Source organism: Ovis aries, chromosome 2 (assembly GCF_016772045.2).
Source record: "Ovis aries strain OAR_USU_Benz2616 breed Rambouillet chromosome 2, ARS-UI_Ramb_v3.0, whole genome shotgun sequence".
Classification (NCBI taxonomy): domain Eukaryota; kingdom Metazoa; phylum Chordata; class Mammalia; order Artiodactyla; family Bovidae; genus Ovis; species Ovis aries.
In genome coordinates, this window is record NC_056055.1 from 38961858 (window position 1) to 38982756 (window position 20899).

The 20899-nt window shown below is 44.0% G+C and overlaps 1 protein-coding gene across 2 annotated transcripts in view; it reads left to right on the plus strand.

The window, feature by feature from the left end:
* Positions 1 to 20312, plus strand: part of ADRA1A (adrenoceptor alpha 1A) — a 128069-nt gene extending 107757 nt beyond the window's left edge. Inside the window, exons 3-4 of one of the 2 annotated variants that reach the window (XM_042243118.2) lie at positions 1627 to 2012; positions 7108 to 20312. In XM_042243118.2, the coding sequence (XP_042099052.1) occupies positions 1627 to 2012; positions 7108 to 7116 (395 nt within the window). In that variant the 3' untranslated portion in view covers positions 7117 to 20312. Of the gene's footprint in view, positions 1 to 1626 lie in introns of both variants that reach the window. The other variant, XM_042243117.2, reaches the window with a different exon arrangement.
* Positions 20313 to 20899: the final 587 nt, after the last annotated feature.

Genomic DNA, 20899 nt, shown 5'->3' on the forward strand with positions numbered 1-20899 from the left:
TTGCCAGAGTAGATTTTTAAGCCTATCCATCAGTTTGTCATGACTCTGATGGGTCTCTAGAGCAGACAGAAAAAGAAAGACAAAAAATCAAGTTCTTTATGAGGCTGAGGCAAAAGAAAGAAATTGTGCAGAAAATAAATAACACTGGGTTAGCAGTTCTATATCTCTTTATCTATCACTGTATTAGTACATAGCTATTAAGTTTGTGACAACCACTTCAATCATTGCTTTTTTCCTTTGGAAATTGAGTAATTGAATACAGTAACCTCTAAGACTGTTCGCATGGTGTTTCCCTGGTGGCTCAGGTGGTAAAGAATCTGCCTGAAATGCAGGAGACACTGGTTCAATCCCAGGGTCAGGAAGATCCCCTGGAGAAGGAAATGGCAGCCCACTCCAGTATTCTTGCCTGGAGAATTCCATGGACAGAGGAGCCTGGTGGGCTACAATCTGTGGGATCGCAAACAGTAGGATACGACTGAGCGACTAACACTTTAACACTGTTCCCACTTTAAGATAACTTGGTTTTGCCATTTTGCCTCCAGGAGCTATGAGAGAGTTATTATGTAAGACGTAAAGAGACCTGAAACTTGATTCCTGCTGGGTAAGTTAAAGGGTGACTTGAGTAGGTAAAGAGGACACTAAAGGTCATTTTGGACATCTGGACCCAAAAAAAATGAGCAGTGACTTGGAGAAAATTTTGTAGTGTGTCTGTTTACAGTGGAAGTATTAATGTTAGAAAGCTAGAGTAGGTTAGCACTGGAAAAGACCCTGCATGTCAAGCTCTTAAGAAGCATTTGGCTGCTATTGAAGTATTTTGAACAGGTGAGTATACTGCAATGTCAAAAGGCATCATCAGAGAAAAAAAAATCACAGGTCAAAGTTGACAAAGCCAATAAATAGTTTGTAAATTTGAAATTCTCATTAGAAAATACTACTCCAACATTCAGGAGAGAAAAAGATTCAAATTATTAATATTTAGGCTGTATTTGTATAATACTGCATGTATGCTCAGTTGCTCACTCATGTCCGACTCCTTGCGACCCTATGGACTGCCGTGTGCCAGGGTTCCCTGTCCGTGGGATTCTCCACGCAAGAATACTGGATTGGGTTGCCATGCCTTCTTCCTCTCTTTTGTCTCCTGCTTTGGCAGACAGGTTCTTTACCACTAGCGCCACCTGGGAAGCCCATGTAATACTGCATCAAAGAACAAAAGAACAATTCAGGTGATCTTATTTTAATAGGAATGTTTGGATGAATTTCAACTTAGTTTTAAATTCAGGCAAAACAATTTGCATATGTAGACTCAGCCTCCATCTCATGTTTTCATGATTTAAAGCTTCCTAGTGGATATCAAGTGATATTTCATCACCAAGAACCAGTGCAGCCCTATCCTTTGGGTCTTTTCCCGTAAATGATATTGCTCATGTGGACCAAGTATGAATGGCTTTTGAGGATATTAACAAGGATGTGATCAGTCAAATGTGAAAACTCAAACGCATTTGGGATCATTTAGAGCTTTTTCGAGATACGATAAAGGTGTTTGTTGGAGAGTTTGCTTTATTTTCCTAGCCAAGTGGCCCATTGACTTGCAAATAACATATATGAATCTCTTGTGTTTTCTTCCAGGGTCTTTCTTTCCTGATTTCAGGCCCTCAGAAACCGTTTTTAAAATAGCATTTTGGCTCGGTTACCTAAACAGCTGCATCAACCCCATTATATACCCATGCTCCAGTCAAGAGTTTAAAAAGGCCTTTCAGAATGTCTTGAGAATCCAGTGTCTGCGACGAAAGCAGTCCTCCAAACACACCCTGGGCTACACGCTGCATGCACCCAGCCACGCCCTGGAGGGACAGCACAAGGACCTGGTTCGCATTCCGGTGGGATCTGCAGAGACCTTCTATAAGATCTCCAAGACAGATGGGGTCTGTGAATGGAAAATTTTCTCTTCCCTACCCCGCGGATCTGCCAGGATGGCGGTGGCCAGAGACCCGTCAGCCTGCACCACTGCCCGGGTGAGAAGTAAAAGCTTTTTGCAAGTGTGCTGTTGCCTGGGGCCCTCGACACCCAGTCATGGAGAGAATCATCAGATTCCAACCATTAAGATCCACACCATCTCCCTCAGTGAAAATGGGGAGGAAGTCTAAAGGACAGGAAAGGTCAGAAGGACAGGAGGGTGATCTTAAGCACCCACTCTCCACTTCCTTCTGGGAAGGCCAGTTCATGTTCCGTGGATGCTGAGACACAGCCAGTAAACCAGGGACCATCTGGGAATGGGCTGGGGAGGGAGCTGACTCTGGGGCAGAGGTAGGGCTTAGAGACGAGAGAGGATGTCCTACCACCATCCAGTTCACCATGATGAGAAACAGCATTTCCTTGAGGCTAATGCTCTCTGGGTCATTCTCTGAGCCTGCTTTCTACGCCTGCCCCTTTCAACGACAAACACCATGGGAAACAGAATTTCATACACAATCCAAAAGACGATAAATATAGGATTATGATTTCATCATGAATATTTTGAGCACGCACTCTAAGTTTGGAGCTATTTCTTGATGGAGTGAGGGGATTTTATTTCCAGGCTAAACTTGCTGAAAGCCACGTTGGATTTTTATGGGGCGAAGGCCTGGAGAGGAAGAGCCTTAAGATGGTGGCCAATATCCAGACACATTATTTTTAGAGCAAGTTTTACAGTCCACCCTTTCTCAGTTTGGGTGAAACTTGACAGTGAGATTTTATTTACCTTTTGCTGCTGCTTGACAGGATACTGCTCCCAATTCCCTAAGGATGAGGGTGAGGGGCACTCATTATGTCAATGGTCATCTGCTCTTGGGTCTAGAGAGTGTTGAAAGAACCAATTGGGAAAAGGATGGCTTTTCCTAATGGAAGACAGTAAGGATGAGAGTCAGTTCTTCAACTTCTATGGACAGAATTCCATTCAGTGGTTCCAAGATCAGGTGGAGGAAGGCTTCTTTTGTAACATACTTAAAGATCAAGAGTTTGGGGTGGGGTGGGTGCTACTTTCAAGCTAAGGAAGAGGCTACAAAATTACTCCACAGCCTTTTCAACATGGCATAGAAAGGCTTTTCTTGGCAAATCACTTACCTTTTCCAGAATTCCATTATGAAAACCCAGGGCATATAATATTTTGAATGGCATATCACCACTGCCGTTTTTTCTCAGCTGCTTCACTACTGCATAATGAGTGAGGTCCACAGTCCCCAGGGCACATGGGACATGCCAGAATAAGCCTGATGATTCAAGTACCTCCTTCCTGAACTCTGAAAGATACACTTAGGAAGATGCTTTCTGGTCACTTTAAGCCTATCAAAAACAGAAGTTTGCAAATTGTTTTTGACAGAAGCCTATTTATGCTGAGAAAAGATCCAGTCCCCCATTTATTGAACCTATTCCCACTTTTTACAAGAACTTGGGGGAGGAGCTATTTTTTGCTTTCTGTATATCAAATTTTGGTAAACCTCAAGAATTCAATATATTACAGAGATACAGATGGTGACTATCTGTAAAAACTAAAATATTTTCACATTCCACAATAGGAATTTAAAAGAAGATTTATGTTTTTGAAATAATGCTTGACTAGAATCACGGGTCTAAAACTTCTAACCATTTCTATGGTCTATTTCCCCTATTTGGGGTAATTCCCTCTAAGAATTTTAAAACAGATTATTGCCATTTTAAAATTTTCATTTATTTATTTATTTATTTTTGCCACGTCACATGGCCTGCAGGATCTTAGTTCCCTGACCAGGGATTGAACCCAGGTCCTTGGCAGTGAGTGTGCAGAGTCTTAACCACTGGACCACCAGGGAATTTTCCATTACAGACATTATTTAACCTTCACTGCAAAGGTAGTGGCACCATCATCTTTTCCTTCTTTCCTTGCAGCAAAGTGATAATTTCCTGAAATCCTTCTGAAAGGCTAATTTGTTTGCATACTGCCATGGAAGTTATGTTTGCACATCAGTTGGAGTTTGGTTGTTGGTTGTGTTTTGACATAGATTGTTACTGCTTTCTCGGTCCTTTCTGGAAAGTGTCTCCTTGTTGTCCAGTTAGACACTCTGCCTTTTGCTTGTAACTTAGACTCTGGCAGTAGATGCTGGCTGTATTTCTAGACTCTTCTGTCTGTTTGCACGTCTCACAATGGCTCTTCCAGATGTGGGTGTCATATTGTGCATGGAGGCACGCGGGCAGGACTTGACTACGTACACCTTGCTTCAGTTTCATTGTTGAGAAGAACTTCTTTTAGGATCTGAATTTTTAAAACTACTTAGACCAGGCTCACCCTTATAGGAAGAAGAACTCCATGAAAAGAAGGGTAACAGTTTTTCTTCACCAGAATATGACTCCATGTTTGAGCTCGTCTTTAAACACCTTAGAGACAAATTTAAATTTTAAATACTAAAAAGCTTAGGATCACTAGCCTTAACACCACTTCTAGTCAAAGACAACAATTTGAAAACCTTCCGGTCATCAGATAAAATCCATGACAATTGTATTCATGTAAAACTATCCATAAATAATTGTCTGCTACACGCTTCTCCATCCCCAGGCCCTCCAGGGAGGCAAACTTTTACATTTTTTTCCTTTCCCATGACTTGATATTAGGTACAAACACACCAGTTTTATGAAAAATTGATAATGTCACCCAAGACTTAGTCAAAGCAGGATAAACAATACACGAGTTATTTTTTTCACTCATCCACAAAAATCTCTGTACCTTGGAGCATGCCAAAAACTCTCTAAAATTGTCACAGTTAAACAAATGATCGTCATATTTATACTCACATGTTTACTGCTTCTATTTGGAGTTTGGAGAATGTACCCAGAGTAACAGTGATCAAAATATCTTCTCTAATGTGTTATAAAAAGCAGTTGCTTTCAGGATTGTCTAAACATCAGCAAAAAATCAACTTAACATTATGGGATAGGTGAAACTTGAGTTTCTTCTGCAATTCAAATCGCATGCATTAAGAGAGATCTTGAATCTCTTTATTCAGGAATTTCGCCAGAGCTTTGCAAGGATTTCAGAAAAGCATTTTATGTGTTACGCTTTCTTCATTTTACCTCCCATAAGGGAGGTCTCAGCCAACACTGCTTCTGCCTAAAATCACTTGGGTCTGCCGCTGCTGCTGCTGCTAAGTCGCTTCAGTCGTGTCCGACTCTGTGTGATCCCATAGACGGCAGCCCATCAGGCTCCACCATCCCTGGGATTCTCTAGGCAAGAACACTGGAGTGGGTTGCCATTTCCTTCTCCAATGCATGAAAGTGAAAAGTGAAAGTGAAGTTGCTCAGTCGTGTCCGACTCTCAGCGACCCCATGGACTGCAGCATACCAGGCTCCTCCGTCCATGGGATTTTCCAGGCAAGAGTACTGGAGTGGGCTGCCATTGCCTTCTCGGGCTTCTAATGCTCTTGCCAGCTACTTGGATTGGTCCATCCATAGTGGACTGTGTCATTTGGGTAAATAAATATTTTCTTAAGGTTTTCTTCTTAGGTGTTACTATGTGCCAAGCACAAGCAGAACATTTCACATCCATAGTCTCTAAATGTCATAGCAGTTCTACTGTTCTTATCTGAGAGCCAAGAAATTTGATAGTTAAATGTGATTAATGATTCACCCAAGGCCAAGGAGGAACCATGATTTGATCCTGGGTCTTCCAAACCCTAATGTCTACATGTTTTCCACCAACACCTCAGCCTCATAAGTAGTAAACGTCAAAGCCCCCAAATTGGAGTTGGATATGCTGATGATACTAAACCATTTTTGTCATTATTATTGTTCAGTTGCTAAGTCATATATGACTCTTTGCGACCCCATGGACTAGCCCACCAGGCTCTTTTGTCCAAGGGATTTCCCAGCCAAGAATACTGGAGTGGGTTGCCATTTCCTCCTCCAGGGGATCTTCCTGGATCATGGATGGAATCCGTGTCTCCTGCATTGGCAGACGGATTCTTTACCACTGAACCACCAGGGAAGCCACTATACTCAAACTTTGAATGTTTTGTTTCTTTGGGATTTGCTTTCAATTAATCTCAATAAATATGCCGCCAATTTTCCAGCCCAGCCAAACCCAAGAGCAGGTCATAATTGTAAAGGTTTGGCACCTACAGTTCTATCAAGCTGCACCACTTTTGTAGGGTATTGTGACCTGGAATGTTACTGAGGCTTTGCGTGAAGAACAAATTATGTCAAACTGGGTGAAGATGGACATGTAAGAGAAGGCAGAAGAGGCTGCCTTGGCTTAGAACAGCAAACACATTTGTGGATTAAAAAAACACATTGTGCAGTGTGTTGAAGTTATTGACGACGAGCCACAGTTCATAAGCACACTTTCAGGAAGTATAGCCCTTCTTAAAATAAATAAAAAATAAATACAATATCACTTTCTTTCACCTGTACTCCAAAAAAAAATTTTTTTGAGTTGGAGAAAGAGAAGGAATTAGAGATACTTCACCAGGAATTATAGAGTCCAGAGAGTATGCCAGACATGTGAATTTCATGTCTGTCACCAGGAGGAAATGGTTCAGAATGCTGGTTTTCAAGTACCAGAGACCCGGGCAATCTTTGAAAATGAAGACTCAGTTGGTAGCTATAGCTACTTCTTAGATGGCATCCTCTTGCTTCTGGATTTCACAAATGAAAACTTTTAAGTCCTGAGCACCTTGGTTACCCCCACCCGCCCCCCCCCCAACCCCCAAAAGGAACCATCACGCAGACCTTCTGGCCCCATAAGGTTCATGATTATGGCCTGGGAGTTAGAACATGTTAGAAACTCTTTGCTTGGGCAGGTAATTATTCGCTTTTTAATCACGGCTACTTAATCACAGCTTGACAAACATTCTCACTTGCTTCGGGGGCTGTTTCTGCTCAGATCATCCTGCCAGAAGAGACGCTGCCTCTGTGTATGAGTACTGGTTCACTTAATTAAGGAGAGAGCTCTGCTCGTCAGCAAGGGGAGAAGGGAGCCCAAGCGCATGGAAGGTAAACTCTGCAAGCAAAACCAGGGAGACTGGAAAAGAAGGCAGCAGTGGTAAATATGGTGGCATCCGAGGTGTGCTCATTTGTCACTCTGATTTCTTTTTACACTACTAGGACTTTTAACCATCAAACTAGCTGCACACAGCTCTGGTGAAGCTCCAGTTGGAACACTGTTGACATCTGCTCCCTGTCTGCAAACTGTACTTTGGAGCAGGGCTGAGCCCAGACTGCTGTGGGGTCCGTCATCTTCCAAAAGCAATGGCAGCAGTGAGAGCCTCTGGCCCTCCAAGTCCCTGCAAGATGAGTGAGTGCAGATGACTGTGATGGGGCTGGGCTGTCAGGAGCAAGCTGGAATTTGAGCAGAGGATGCCGGATCTTGCCAGCGATCCTGTCCGCATTACCTCTTTCCCTCTTACCCAGACCTCAATGTCACAGGGGCTGTGGATTGGTCTTGTCTGCTCTGTACAGGAAAAGGTCATGTCTTGGCTACTGCAACATGAACTACTGAGTCTTCTACCTCGAAGGAAGGTCATGGCGTTGGAAGAGGGCTGTGGAGGAGGAGGAAGACTTACCCTGGACATTGCTCAAAGCTGTTCAGTAATGCGTTCCTGCAACTGCTCAACAAGAAACTTCCCTAAAGCTGTTGCTGATTCATTTCCAAAGACAAATCAACTGTCTTTCCTCTACTTGTGGCTCAGGAGTCACTACATTACTTGCCCTCCATAGCATAGTCAAAGTGGCACATCTTGAGCTATAAATGATTATTGCGAAACTATGAGGAATCCATATTTAATTAGATTATAAAGTCTGAGGACAAATTTGTACTATATTTGGCAGGCGGGGTGAGGGGGGGGCGGGGGGTATGGAATGAAGGCTCTGATCTGTTAGAAAGCTTGAATATAATAACTGCATTCTGATGTGATGGGCTTCTGCTGTGGCTCAGCAGTAAAGAATATGCCTGCAATGCAGGAGACACTGGTTCGATCCCTGGGTCAGGAAGATCCCCTGGAGAAGGGCATGGCAACCCACTCCAGTATTCTTGCCTGGAGAATTCCATGGATAGAGGGATCTGGCAGACTATGTTCCATGGGGTCACAAAGAGTTGGAAACAACTGAAGCATGCACACACATTCTGATGTGATAGAAAAGAAACTACAGACAGTCCCAACAGAAGTTTAATATTTTCTTCTATTTATACATTTCATATGAGTCCAAAGTATATTTGCATGTCTCGAGTCCTACCCCGTGAGGTAGGAAGAGAAAGAAGGGATTATGTTTATTAGCATATGAAGAGCCAAGGGGAGGAATGAGGTTAAGCTGAGGATTTCTTTAAATATCTTCAAATCCAGCCTCTGACTTCTTTTTCCTAGATGCCTTGAATATCCTCAAGGTCCACTGCATTTCTCAAGATCCTGACATTCACATTTTACTCACTCACCTCTGAGCCGTATTTTCAGCTCTGTTTGTACCTTCTCTCCCGCTGTATCTCTGCTGGTGGCTGGGCCGATCAAGATTGTTCTGGGGGCTGAGTGCATATTTGTCTAGGCTTCTCTCATTGGCTAAAAGACAAGGAGATGTTATTCTGCTCATTCTCCCTAGATAGGCAGCAGCAGAGCTAAGGAAATAAGCAGGGCAGGAGGGGCCCTTGGCTTGCTCAACGCGGTGACCTGTCAGGCAAAGACAGCAGTGACTGACACCTTAAGGACTTCAGGAATGCAGAAGTCCCAGAGAGTTTTGGGAATGTTCATTTTCCTGTGAGCCTGAGAGTTGTATGCACAATGATCATTACCATCAGCAAGTTGTTCACTTCTCCTGCACCAGGCGCTGCATTTGGCACAAAAAGAAAAAGAAAATACAGGAGGGCACAGACAGTCCCCAGCTTGTGATCTGAGTGTGTTCCAAACTCATCTGTTGCATTTTTCCAAGAGGCATTGTTATAAATGGGGGTGGGGGAGGATGTTCTCAGATGAACCAAAAACAAAAAATAAAAATCTATTTAATATACACCTGGGGTTGGCCAACATTTTCTGCCAATGGCTAGATAGTAAATAACTTCACATTGTGGGCCATACAGTCTCTGTCACACATTCTTCTTTGCTTGAATTTTTGTGTGGGGAGGGGAGACCCTCTAAACATGTACAAACCATTCTTAGTCCACAGCCTGTACCAAGAAAAACAAAATAGCAACAGACCAGGGGCCGTAGTTTTCTATCCTTGATCTCCGCCATAACTTGTTTACAGCATAGTACAAACAATGCTAAGCACTGGATTTGGTTGTTCAACAGCAAGTTTTTTTTGTTTTTGTTTTTTTTTTAAATGTTCAATTGCCACATCTACACTTGATTACATCAGCATCTCCAAACTGTACGAGTTGTTAAGTAAAGTGACAGCATTCATGTTCAGGGCTGGAGCCTGCTCCAGTATGACCTGCCCACCCAAAAGATACACCCCAGTATGTCACTGTGATTTTCAGTCTCCGCTCCCACTGCTGTATTCTGCAGAGCCAGCAGTTCAGCAGAAGCCCAGGCCCATCCACAGGGGTCTTTTTAGCTCTTTCCCTCATTGGAAAAATACTCCAGCACAGTCTGGCCAACTCTGAGAGCAGCAACAGCCAACCACAGCCACTTGACTAAGGCCAATGTGAAGTTCCTCCCAGACTGCTTGAGGCTGCTGTAAGGAGGTCCTCACTTGGCTCCATGGGGAGGCCTCCTGACCACAGCACAAGTACCCGGGCAATTAGTGGTCTGCTACTGGAGCTCACCAGGACCTGGGGTCCAGAGGAGGTACTGGACAGGCAAGAAGGTCAAACCAGTCACTCCTAAAGGAAATAGAACCTGAATATTCATTGGAAGGACTGATGCTGAAGCTGAAGCTCCAATACTTTGGCCACTTGATGTGAAGAGCTGACTCATTGGAAAGACCCCAATGCTGGGAAAGATTGAGGGCAAGAAAACAAGGGGGCAACAGAGGATGAGATGGCTGGATGGCATCACTGACTCAATGGACATGAGTTTGAACAACCTCTGGGAGTTGGTGATGGACAGTGAAGCCTGGCATGCTGCAGTCATGGGGTTACAAAGAGTTGGACATGACTAAACGACTGAACAAGTTACCAACAGGAGCTCTCCTCCTCCTCCTCCCCCTTCCAACCTCCCCTTCCCCTCCCCTCCCCCCTCCCCCTCTTCCTTTTCCTCTCTTCCTTTTTGTTTAAGTCTGAAATGACCTAACTAGACTCAAAATGGCATTACTATGGAAACATATTTAGCCCTCCCCTGGGATAACAGAGCTCTATTTTTCTGAGCTGGTGCCTTGTGGGAGGGGTTTCCTTTCCATCCCCTCCAATTCTGATAGGCAGTGGGGGGAGAAAGACAGTCTCAGCTGGAAACAAGTCATGCATTTCCCTTGGTCCAGGACAGGGTATGCACAGTGCTAAGAGATGAGAGTTGGTGGAGACAGGGATGGGATGCGGTGGAGGGCAGACCTGATGGGGAAGGACCTGGGAGCGTGGAGACCTATCAGTCATAAACAACACTGCCAGCGGCAGGCATAGAATGGAGGACTGGACAGACACTGCTCCTGTTTGACAGCTTCCTTTCCCTCCTCCCAGCCCTGTCTATCTTCACCCTCTCCTTTCTTTGCTTCCCCTGTCCTTCCTCATCACTCCTCTCTCTCCATCATTCCACCCTCCACCTCTTGTGAAATTTGCAAGCAGTGATGATGCTGGGGTGGTGCCCTTACTCCAGAGGATGCCAGTTCCCATGGGGTACAGTGCTGGCAAGCTGGTGCTTCCCTCAGCTGCTGCACCCCTCCCACAGGAGACCCCCACCTTCCAGTGAGTCCAGGGCAGGAAAGGCCCCCAGTCTGAGAGCACAGGGGAAGCCTCCCCAAGGAGGACCCTTACCCTTTGGCAGGATTGCTGTCTTTGTCTTCTTATACCATTAGTTCCAAAGGAAAGCTACAAGCACCATGTGCAGTCGCATCTCAGAAAAGAGTCAGGAGTGGTATTTGTTCCCCTCCTCCCAGATGTGTGTCTCTTCTTTTACCAGCTGCTGCGTCTCTCTCTCTGATGTTCAGAAGTCTTTATGGACCCTACAATGCCCCCTTCTCTTCCTCTTCTTCATCATTTGTCTCTGGATTTTGTTTCTTCCCCTTTCCTTTCCCTTTTAGGGTCTCCAGGGCCTTGATTAATGCCATAAAGTAAACTTAGTTTCATGTCAGCATGAGGCAGTGGTTATTCCCCCAGAAGGGATGCTATGCTGTGCTAAGTCGCTTCAGTTGTGTCCGATTCTCTGCAGCCCATTGGGTAGTAGCCCACCAGGCTCCTCTGTCAGTGGGATTCTCCAGGCAAGAATACTGGAGTGATAGTGTAGGTAGAACTCAACTGGATGCAAGGTGTTCCTTCATTCCTGATGCTCCTATCCCCATCTTTATCCCCCCAGTGCATCCATTCCTGGACTGTGTTCCAGGACTCTTTCTCTTCTTTCATCATACCCATCAGGAGCCTTCTTACTGTAAGCAAAGGATCCTCTCCTGCCAAACATATGCCTACTTTTGCTGACACAGCTCTTAACGTTTGTAATCCTTCCATTTGCTAGGGCCATCATAACAAAGGACCACACACTGAGTGACTTAAACAGCAGAAATTTATTCTCTCCAAGTCTAGAGGCTGGAAGTTCAAAATCAAAGTGTCGGCCGAGTTGGTTCTTCGGAAGCCTCTCTCCCTGACTTACAGACAGCCACCTCCTGCTTGTATCTGCACACAGCCCTCCTTCTGGGTGTCTGTGCCCTAGCTTCCTCCTCTTAGACGGACACCAGTCCTGTTGGATCAGAGCCCATGCCAATGACCTCATTTAACTGCAGGTACATCTCTTAAGACCATATCTCCAAATACAGTCACATTCTAGGGTACCAGGAATTAGGATTTCAGCATATAAAACTTAAGGGGGAAACAATCCAGCCCATAGCACTTCCCTCCCCACTGTCTTCTTTCTTCACATAAAAATGTATCCATAATTCTTTTCCCAAAGCAGAAGTTCAGATGCAGTCCTTCCCAAAGACCCTCTCCAAGACCCTACAGCAGTTATCTATCACATGTATTTGGCAACTACTTGTGCACTTCGGAGGCTTCCCTGGTGGCTCAGACAGTAAAGAATCTGCCTGCAATGTGGGAGACCCAGGTTCAATCCCTGGGTCAGGAAGATCCCCTGGAGGAGGAAATGGTAACTCACTCCAGTATTCTTGCCTGGAGAATCCCATGGACAGAGGAGCCTAGTGGGCTACAGTCGATGGAGTCCTAAAGAGTCAGACACGACCGAGTGACAAACACACTTGTGCACTTTATTGTTATCTTTCTGTTGCTTTTTTTAAATCCATAACTCGTTTTTCACTTTAAAATGTACTTTATACCCTACCTTTATTGGTTCCATGTTCTTAACTAGATGGAAACTCTGGGAAAGCAGAAACTGTCATATGACTCCATATGTGTACAGCAGTCCTCAGCACCTAGGTGTCATCTCTGAAGACAGGCTCTCCTAAGCAGGCCAGGAGGAAGGGGACAGAGAGAAGCCAAGGACCACTAATCCAAGCACTAGTAAGAGGCAGGGTCTGGGAGCTGGGAGACCAGGACCACAGGTGCTGAGGAGCACCAGACAATCCACCAGGAAGGTCCAGGTAATAGTTGATAACAAAAGGCTTCTGAAAATTTACAGCAGGAATGTAATCAGAATGCAGAGCCTAGCAGTGGGGAATCCCAGGCTAGTTGTCTCCACACCCACATGCCAACATCTCAGAGCCACCAATGAACAGGACAACTCTAGATCCTGAGAAAGGGTGAGACAGAGCAAGACTGGATCAAGAACCAAAGCCTGGAAATTCCCTGGTGGTCCAGTGGTTAAGACTTGGCCCTTTAACTGCCAAGGTCTCAGGTTCAATCCTTGGTCAGGGAACTAAGATCCTGCAAGCCCTGCAGTGTGGCCAAAAAATAAAAAATGAACCAAAGGCAGAATGCTTTGATCCTAGGAGTTGGGTCACTGAGAAGCAGCACATAGGAGGCTGTGGTTACCATAGGCCCCCATTCCCAGCAGTGGCGGAGTTAATACTATTTCAATGATGTCTGCTTGGAAAGATTAGCTTGGAAAACTGGTGCCAACCAGCCTTCAGATAGCCTTTCCTCTTTTGTCTCACAACCCAAGAGTGGAGGAAAGCAAGATACACTGACTTGATTGGCTATGAGGATGTATACAGCCATTCCCCCCTCACAGGCTTTTTAATTCCAACATGAAGACCACCTCCCACCCTCACTGCCCAAACCCTCAGTGACTATATAGTGTCCAATCTCAGCTGCTTCTGCTTCTTCCTCTTGGGAACCCCCAGCCCATTCCCTTAGAGGGTGGCCTTGGAGGACCTTGGTCTGCTGCCCTTGCTTCTCTTGAGAAAATCTGATCCCACTTCTGTTTCATCAGTCCACCTAAGTCCTTCATTGTAGACAAATTTATTACCTGCCTGGTGCTTTCCTGACAGCCAAAGAGTGATACCTTCTCTTCTGCCTGGATTTTGCTGAGAAGCACAAGCCTCTATTCTCATTTTGAAGAACCAGCTTAGCATCTGCTGTCATGCTTTCTGGGTGAAGAACCATCCCACTTCAGTTTCCTGGTCCCTTGCGTCGTCCCCAGAGACCCTCATACTGGAAGTGTTTCTGGTTCCGTGCTATCTATCACAACAAGGGAACACTGCTTTGTCCAGAGTACTGTGGTTTGCCAGCTTCAGTCCAACCTAGAAATTATAGGAGGGATAAAATCACATGAAAAGGCAGGTCCTACAAAAGCATTAAAATGTATTTAAACCAAACCCATCCAAAAATAGGTTTGACTGAGTGTGGCAATGGCTTATTGATTTATCCAATAAGAAGAAAGAACTATCTTTCTTCCTCACTCTGGTCCTCATGCCTTTTCCTAAACCCAGCATTATCTTCCTAATGAAAAGATTTCAGCTCTGCAGCTTGGTTAATTGAAGTCTCAAGAGTGGGAGGGTCCTTGGTACATTAATCAAAAGCTGAGCATCAGTATGAATGCATCTTAGTCCCAGCACCCTCCCCACCCAAGCCCTCTGTTACAACAGAGGTGACAGTTGTTGAAAAGAGCTGGGACATGGGAAGCACTGATACTTGAGGAGATGAATGAGCAGATTTAATCATAAATGAAGATATTCAAATTCAATCTGATAAGTAGGAAGGCTATTGAATAGTAAGCTGTTGAGGGCTTCACTGGTGGTCCAGTGGCTAAGAATCTGCCAGCCAGTGCAGGGGCCATGGGTTTGATCCCTGGTCCAGGAAGATCCCACATGCAGCAGAGCAGCTAAGCCCATGCATCACAACTAACAAGTCTGTGCTCTAGAGCCAGAGAGTCAACGCTGCTAAGCTCGAGAGCCTCAGCCACTGAAGCCTGAGCACAGAGAGCCCAGGCTCTGCAGCAAGAGAAGTCACCGCAATGAGAAGCCCGGGTACCGCAACGAGAGACTAGCCCCACTCACCCCAACTAGAGGAGCCCAAGCACAGCAAGACCCAGGGCAGCCAAAATTAAATCTTAAAAAAAAAAAAGTATGACACATTCTTGAGCAAAACAAACCAAAATTGCAAATATTTAAATAACACATTATGGCTAATTTTCTACACACTTTCTTAATGTAGTTAAATACCTATCAGGGAGTCATTGAATAAGAAAATAGAGTCCCCTTCTTGCTTTTGTCTCTACTTCCAGCAACTCCTCTGATCCTCTGCTTTCTTATTCCAATCACACGCAACCTTGATCCCTAAACTTCAACGCACAAGAGCTGCCACTCTGCAACAAAAATTTTGCTTCAGCTTGTAAAGCCTGAGTCAAAACACATGCTTTCTTCATCAGATGTAGAAGGAGGAAAATAGCTATTTTTGTCTCTGGGGTATAAAGCCATAAGCAATCCATTTTCCAGTTATTACCACACCTACTTAACCCAATGTTGCAGACAATGAAATGAGTTTGCTGCCTACAAGGGGCTGTGATGGAGTATGCAGAGATAAAGCTTTAAAGAGTAAAACTTAAAAATTGAAATTTTTTGAAGCATCTCCTATGTGAGAGATGCAGTGAGCAAAGCCCACTGCCCATTTTTGATATGGTAAAGTACAAAATTTACAGTCGCATTACCAAAGAAGCATTTTCACAGAGAACCAATAGAGTGGTACGGGTATGAGAAGAATAAAAACAGTAGTCATAAGGGAGTTCAGGGAAAAGAGAAAGACTGGAAACAGCTAAGCCTCCTCTGTACCTTTTTCTGGAGCTCACTAGTGTAGGCACCCAGTTTGCTGAACCCTTGGCCTGGCATGGGTAATGTCAGAGCCCATCATAGGAGGGGAACTTGTGGATTAAGTAAGCAGGGACCTGGGAGCCACAAAACCTGGGCTTCTTTTCAAGCCTCAAGCCCTATACCTAACAAGGTTCTTGGACAAGTCATGCAACCTCTCTTGGCCTCATCTCCCTCACCTGTGAAATGGGTAAGCAAATGAAATGATGGAGGTGAAATTATCTCACATGAGGATAAAACATTTGAAATCACAATAGCCCCTGATAAATGTTAGCCCTCTTTCCATGTCTTCATTTCCCCTCCCAAATGCTATATAAATAAATGGCATTATTATGAATTAGATCACCTTTAGAGTATCTTAACTGGAGGAGGACATGACAATTCAGTCCAGTATTCTTGCCTGGGAAATCCCATGGATGGTAGAGCCTGGCAGGCTACAGTCCATGGGGTCACAAAAAAGAGTTGGACGCAACTGAGCATGCGCGCACACACACAGAGTATCTTAAAGCACTGAAAACTCCACGTTCAGGAAAAGACAGACTAAGTCTTCCTGTTTCCTTTGCTCTTCATCCTAATTCAGTTGATACTTTCTAGAAGTTGGTCATCACCAGTTCAAGACACAAGTGATTCTTTTCCTAGAAAGGAATTCACAAGATGGGTGCTCTACCATCGCCTGGGAGCTGTCATTGGTAAATTTAGAGTGCTTGGCACCAAATTCCAAGTTTCAGTTATTTCTCCACACCCTGCCCCCAACCCATCATGATGTTATTTTCCTTGGATTGGAAATAAACCCACCAGAACATTTTGTTTTAATTTTTAAAAGTCAGACTCACTGGGCTACTCTAAGGCTTTCCAGCTGACTTTCAGATTATAGACAGCCCAGGACAAGAATATCAGGGCTGGCATTTGTAATCTTTCTCACATTGATGACTTACTTGGCAAATAGGAAGTATTTTGTTAGCACCATTGTCCTATGAAAGACACTGTATGGGATGCAGACACTATAAAATGTGTGTGTGTTTATACAATCAACATTAAGAGGAAGAGAAGTAATTTTGACCAGAGCGATTGAAGCAAAGCTTGGGGCTAAAAATCATCTCAGGAAAAAGGGCTGGACACCACTTGGCCTGGGGAACCGTCAGCAGTGTTTACAGGATGCAATAGCAAATTCCGGTCATGACCCACGGAGCTGTTTAGATTTCAGCCGAAATTAAAACCCGCAGCATGGGATCACCACATCATAGTCTTAGCTCTCATTTCAAGTGCTGCTCATGAGAACCTCACCATTTCTGTGGAGCCCTTTTAAAGATCTCTGGGACCCCTCGGGCAAGAGGCACGACAGGAAGGTCCACATGCTAGCTCAGCTCACCACGACTGTTTGCCCAGAGCCGTCAGTCGGATCAAAAGGCTGTGCTTGGCAGAGGACCTGCCACCATCTTCCTGCCAAACAGTCTCTTGTGACTCAGATTCTTAAACTTGTTTTAAAGGGAGGGGGAAAAGTCACTTTCGGGGATGAAGTTCTTGGCCCAACTCTGCTTTGTACAAACGCAGTCTATGTCTATTTTGGTATTCTGAGGTTTTGAAGCAGCTGTTGAGTTGTGGCAAGGGTGACTGGATTGGTGTTGGCCCAAATCAAAAAGAAGAGTTCTCCATCCTTTCAGTGCTGGGAGATGGAAAACTGAGAGTACCACCTTATACGGAGCAGCAGGGCTGCCCAAAGGGAAATAAGTGTGGACATCATTTCACAAAGAACCATTTGCAAAAGCCCAAACTTGTACAGATGAATACCTTTGTTAAGAGTAAGAATCCTTACTCTACAGAAGGATACAATTTTGATCATGTTGACACAGAATGTCTAGTATGTTAAGACTATTCAGTTCAGTTCAGTTCAGTCTATTAACATAATTTATTAAAGGTCGATCTGCCTTGTTTTTTGAGGGGACATGGCTCAGACAGTAAAGAATCTGCCTGCAAAGCGAGAGACCTGGTTTCGATCCCTGTGTCAGGAAGATCCCTGGAGAAGGGAATGGCAACCCACTCCACTATTCTTGTCTGGGAAATTCCATGGACAGAGGAGCCTGGCGTGCTAATAGTCCATGGGGTCGAAAAGTGTTGGAAACAACTAAGCGACTAGCACTTTCACTTTTTTTTTTTCACATCCATTATGGAGCTCAGTGGTAAAGTATCCACCTGCCAGTGTAGGAGACATAGGAAACTTGAGTTGGATCCCCTGGGTCATGAAGATTCCCTGGAGAAAGAAATGGCAACCCACTCCAGTATTCTTGCCTGGGAAATCCATGGAGAGAGGAGCTTTGTGGGCTACAGTCCATGGGATCACAGAGTCAAACATGACTTAGCAACTGAGCACGTACACACACCCATTAAATGAAGCCAGCTTCTTGTTCATGAGTGTGATTCTCATAACCTATTGAAGGCCAGGAGTGCAAGGGGGATGGTCTCCAGCCCAACCCCCTTTCCTGGTACCCACTGTCTTTTGAATCCACTTCAGGAGCCTGTAAGCCTCCCCTCCCATGTGGACTTCCTTCTTTAACATTTATCTGACTAAGGCACAAATCTAGCATATTACTGTTGTCAATCCTGGGAAGTCAGTGATTTAGGAAATGATAATGTAAAGAGAAAAAGGAAAACGAGTATGACGTAAAATAGCTCAGAAACTTCCCTGGTAGTCCAGTGGCTAAGAAGCCACCTTTCAATGCAGGTTCAATCCCTGGTTGGGGAACTAAGATCCCGCAAGCAACTGGGCACCTGAGGCCATGCACCTCACCAAGAGAGGAGCCTCCACGTGCTACAACGAAGATCCAGAGCAGCATTAAAAAAAATAATAATAATAACTCAATGTTTTGAGGGTCAGCTTAAGACAACTCTCCCTGTTGTGTTCTGAAAAAGTAAACACTGAAGTTCCTTTTGTGTCCTTCAGTTGAGAGCATACCCACAGAGGTAGAAGAAGCCATGCTATAAAACAAAGTCTCCTTACACCAAGGGAAGCTGCCCATTGCACACATGGCTTTGCCCCTCATCCATCCATTCTGTTGCATTCACTGAGGCACCTGTAGTCTGTAGAGAGTCCAGGCAAGTCAATGAGAGCAGAGCGTGGTAAGGACTAGTACACACGCATTCACATGGTACTGTGGGAGTTTGGTTGAAGGCACCCAGTTCAGCCTCACAGTTAAGCTTCTCAAAAATAGTGACGTCTAAGTGGGATCCTGGAGGATGAAGTGGAACTGGGAACAGAAGGACTTGTTCCAAGCCAGGAAGGGACGCAAAGGCCCAGGGGCTGTAAACATGCATGGGCCAGACTGCCTGCTCCTCCAATAGACCAGGGCACATGGATGTCAGCCTTGCTTATCATGGTGGCCACTTGGCTCTGCAAATCCCCACCACCTCTCATCCTCTCGTCCTCTGAAGGCTTTTCTTCTCACTTTTCTTTTCAGCCAAGGAAGAACCGAAGAAGAGCCAGTAAATGATGAGTCCAGGGGTCTTCTTATCAGACCTCCTGTGTTTGGCTTGGCTGGAAAGCCTTAGTTTCTCAGTCTTCTGATTATCTTGGTCTCAGGGCTTAGCACAGCATTACAAAGCGATGGCTAAACAGAGAAAAAAAACTCTATGTCTCATCATGCAAATAAATATTTGCCCGAACATGAAGTAGCTAATCCATTAGAATAACCAAATGCTTTGGAGGTCTTAACAAGCAAATCTTCATTGATACAACTGAGAAGTTTTTGATGTGTTTAAAAATTGAGGAATTATTTGTAGCAAGAAACTGTTGTGCAATAAGTTTCAAAGAAAGAATTTGTTGTACTCCCTCCCCCTAAAAAATGCAGTATGCCCAGAAGCTGGCTTCCCATTGTCCTTAACAGAGTGTAGGACGTCCACCACGGAGGGTCCATCACTGAAGGGTCAGTATCGTATGTTATATCAGGGCATATTATAATTGAAGAGTGCCTGGGATTTTATTACTCACCAAATGCAGCAGAGGTGGCGGGGGAGAGACAAAAAAGTGAAGGTCTTGGAGCTGCATTTTTTACAATTAACTAGCCATAAGGAGGGACTTGACTTTCTGGGACTAAGGAAAACAAATTTGCAGGCTCATTCTGTCTGTGAAAATAAAACTGTATTTTAGGAAATAAAGTTGATGCCATTTAAACATGAACCCCAGGACATCCCTGGCTTACTGCAGCTTTATGTCTTTTCTCTTCATTCGATCTGTTCAAAATATAAAGACGGCATTTCCGCGTTGCCAGGGAAGCAAATGTGAGCTGATGGGCTGATTTTAGCTGCTGTAATTTTCCTATAATCCTTACTATTGCTGCAACAAATAAGATCCCTGTAAAGTACAGTTCCACTACGCACTGTTCGTGTACACAACCATCTTCTCCATGTCTTAGCATTTTGTCGATTGAGTTGATCTTACCAACTTTTCCCTCCTTGTAACAAAGTTCATCTGAATCATGCTGGGAGTTCGATCTTTGCTCTGTGCTATAGGAGGGAGGTATACCTCTCTGTTGTCAGGTAAACACGCTCATGTGTATGAATTGTTATACTTGAATTCACTGCAGCATTTTGTATGGATGCTATATATGACCCCCAGCCTGGCTACAATGGCTTCTAAAGTGTTTCACTCTTTTTAAATGGACTCAGTGTCCATGGAATGTGCTGTTTAAGTGTCTGAATTTTCTACATGCCATTTTTACAGATCCATTTGTTTATGATGTGATGTGGTGAACGATCATGTTTTTTTAAGAAAACAAATGTATATATTTACTAAGCAGATGAGTAAATTATTATTATTGAACAAGTAGACTTTATGTATCATGTAGCCCACTGTTCAAAAGGAATTTATTTGTTGAATAAAGTGACTTCAAATTATAAGCATTTCTAATGTCCTTCTAAATATGGATGCCATAATATTTAAATTGTGTTGCTCAATATCAATGTATATTCTCTAATAAAATATTTTAAACCTCTTTCTTTAGATGTGTGGTACCCTACTTCCTCAGTCATAAGTCATTGTTAATATATCTGTTGAGAATTAGAGTGTGGTATCCTTTTTTTTTTCATCATAAGGAAACAATGTTCAGGAAAACGCTAAATAAAATTTTGCAATCAGATCAGCTATGAAAAGTAAACAATCATGATAGTATGACTTTTTCCCTTTATTTATAGTGGATAACAAACTTGAAGTTTATTGTATATTAGTAGTCTTCAATTTTGTAATCAAAACAGAACTTTCAAGATAATCCAACAGTGTTTCTGGTTAAGACAGCAGATTGAAAACAGTAGGCAAGTTTCACCCCAGTTGGAGTCGGTTATAACTCTTAAGAAGGAGAGTTGATGCCTTTGGTCATCTATATAAGATAGACTGTGTAGAAGATATGTGAGTTGTCAGTATTCAAGGTAAAAGTTGAATTATAACTGCATCATCGGGTTTAGAGGAAGAGGAAGGTGATACTGAAGCCAGACACACAAAAATGTTGAGTGTGCCCAACATTTTTGAACCATATGTGTTAAGTGACCCAAAGCCAAGGCAATAGGTTGTAGGGATGAGGGGCTA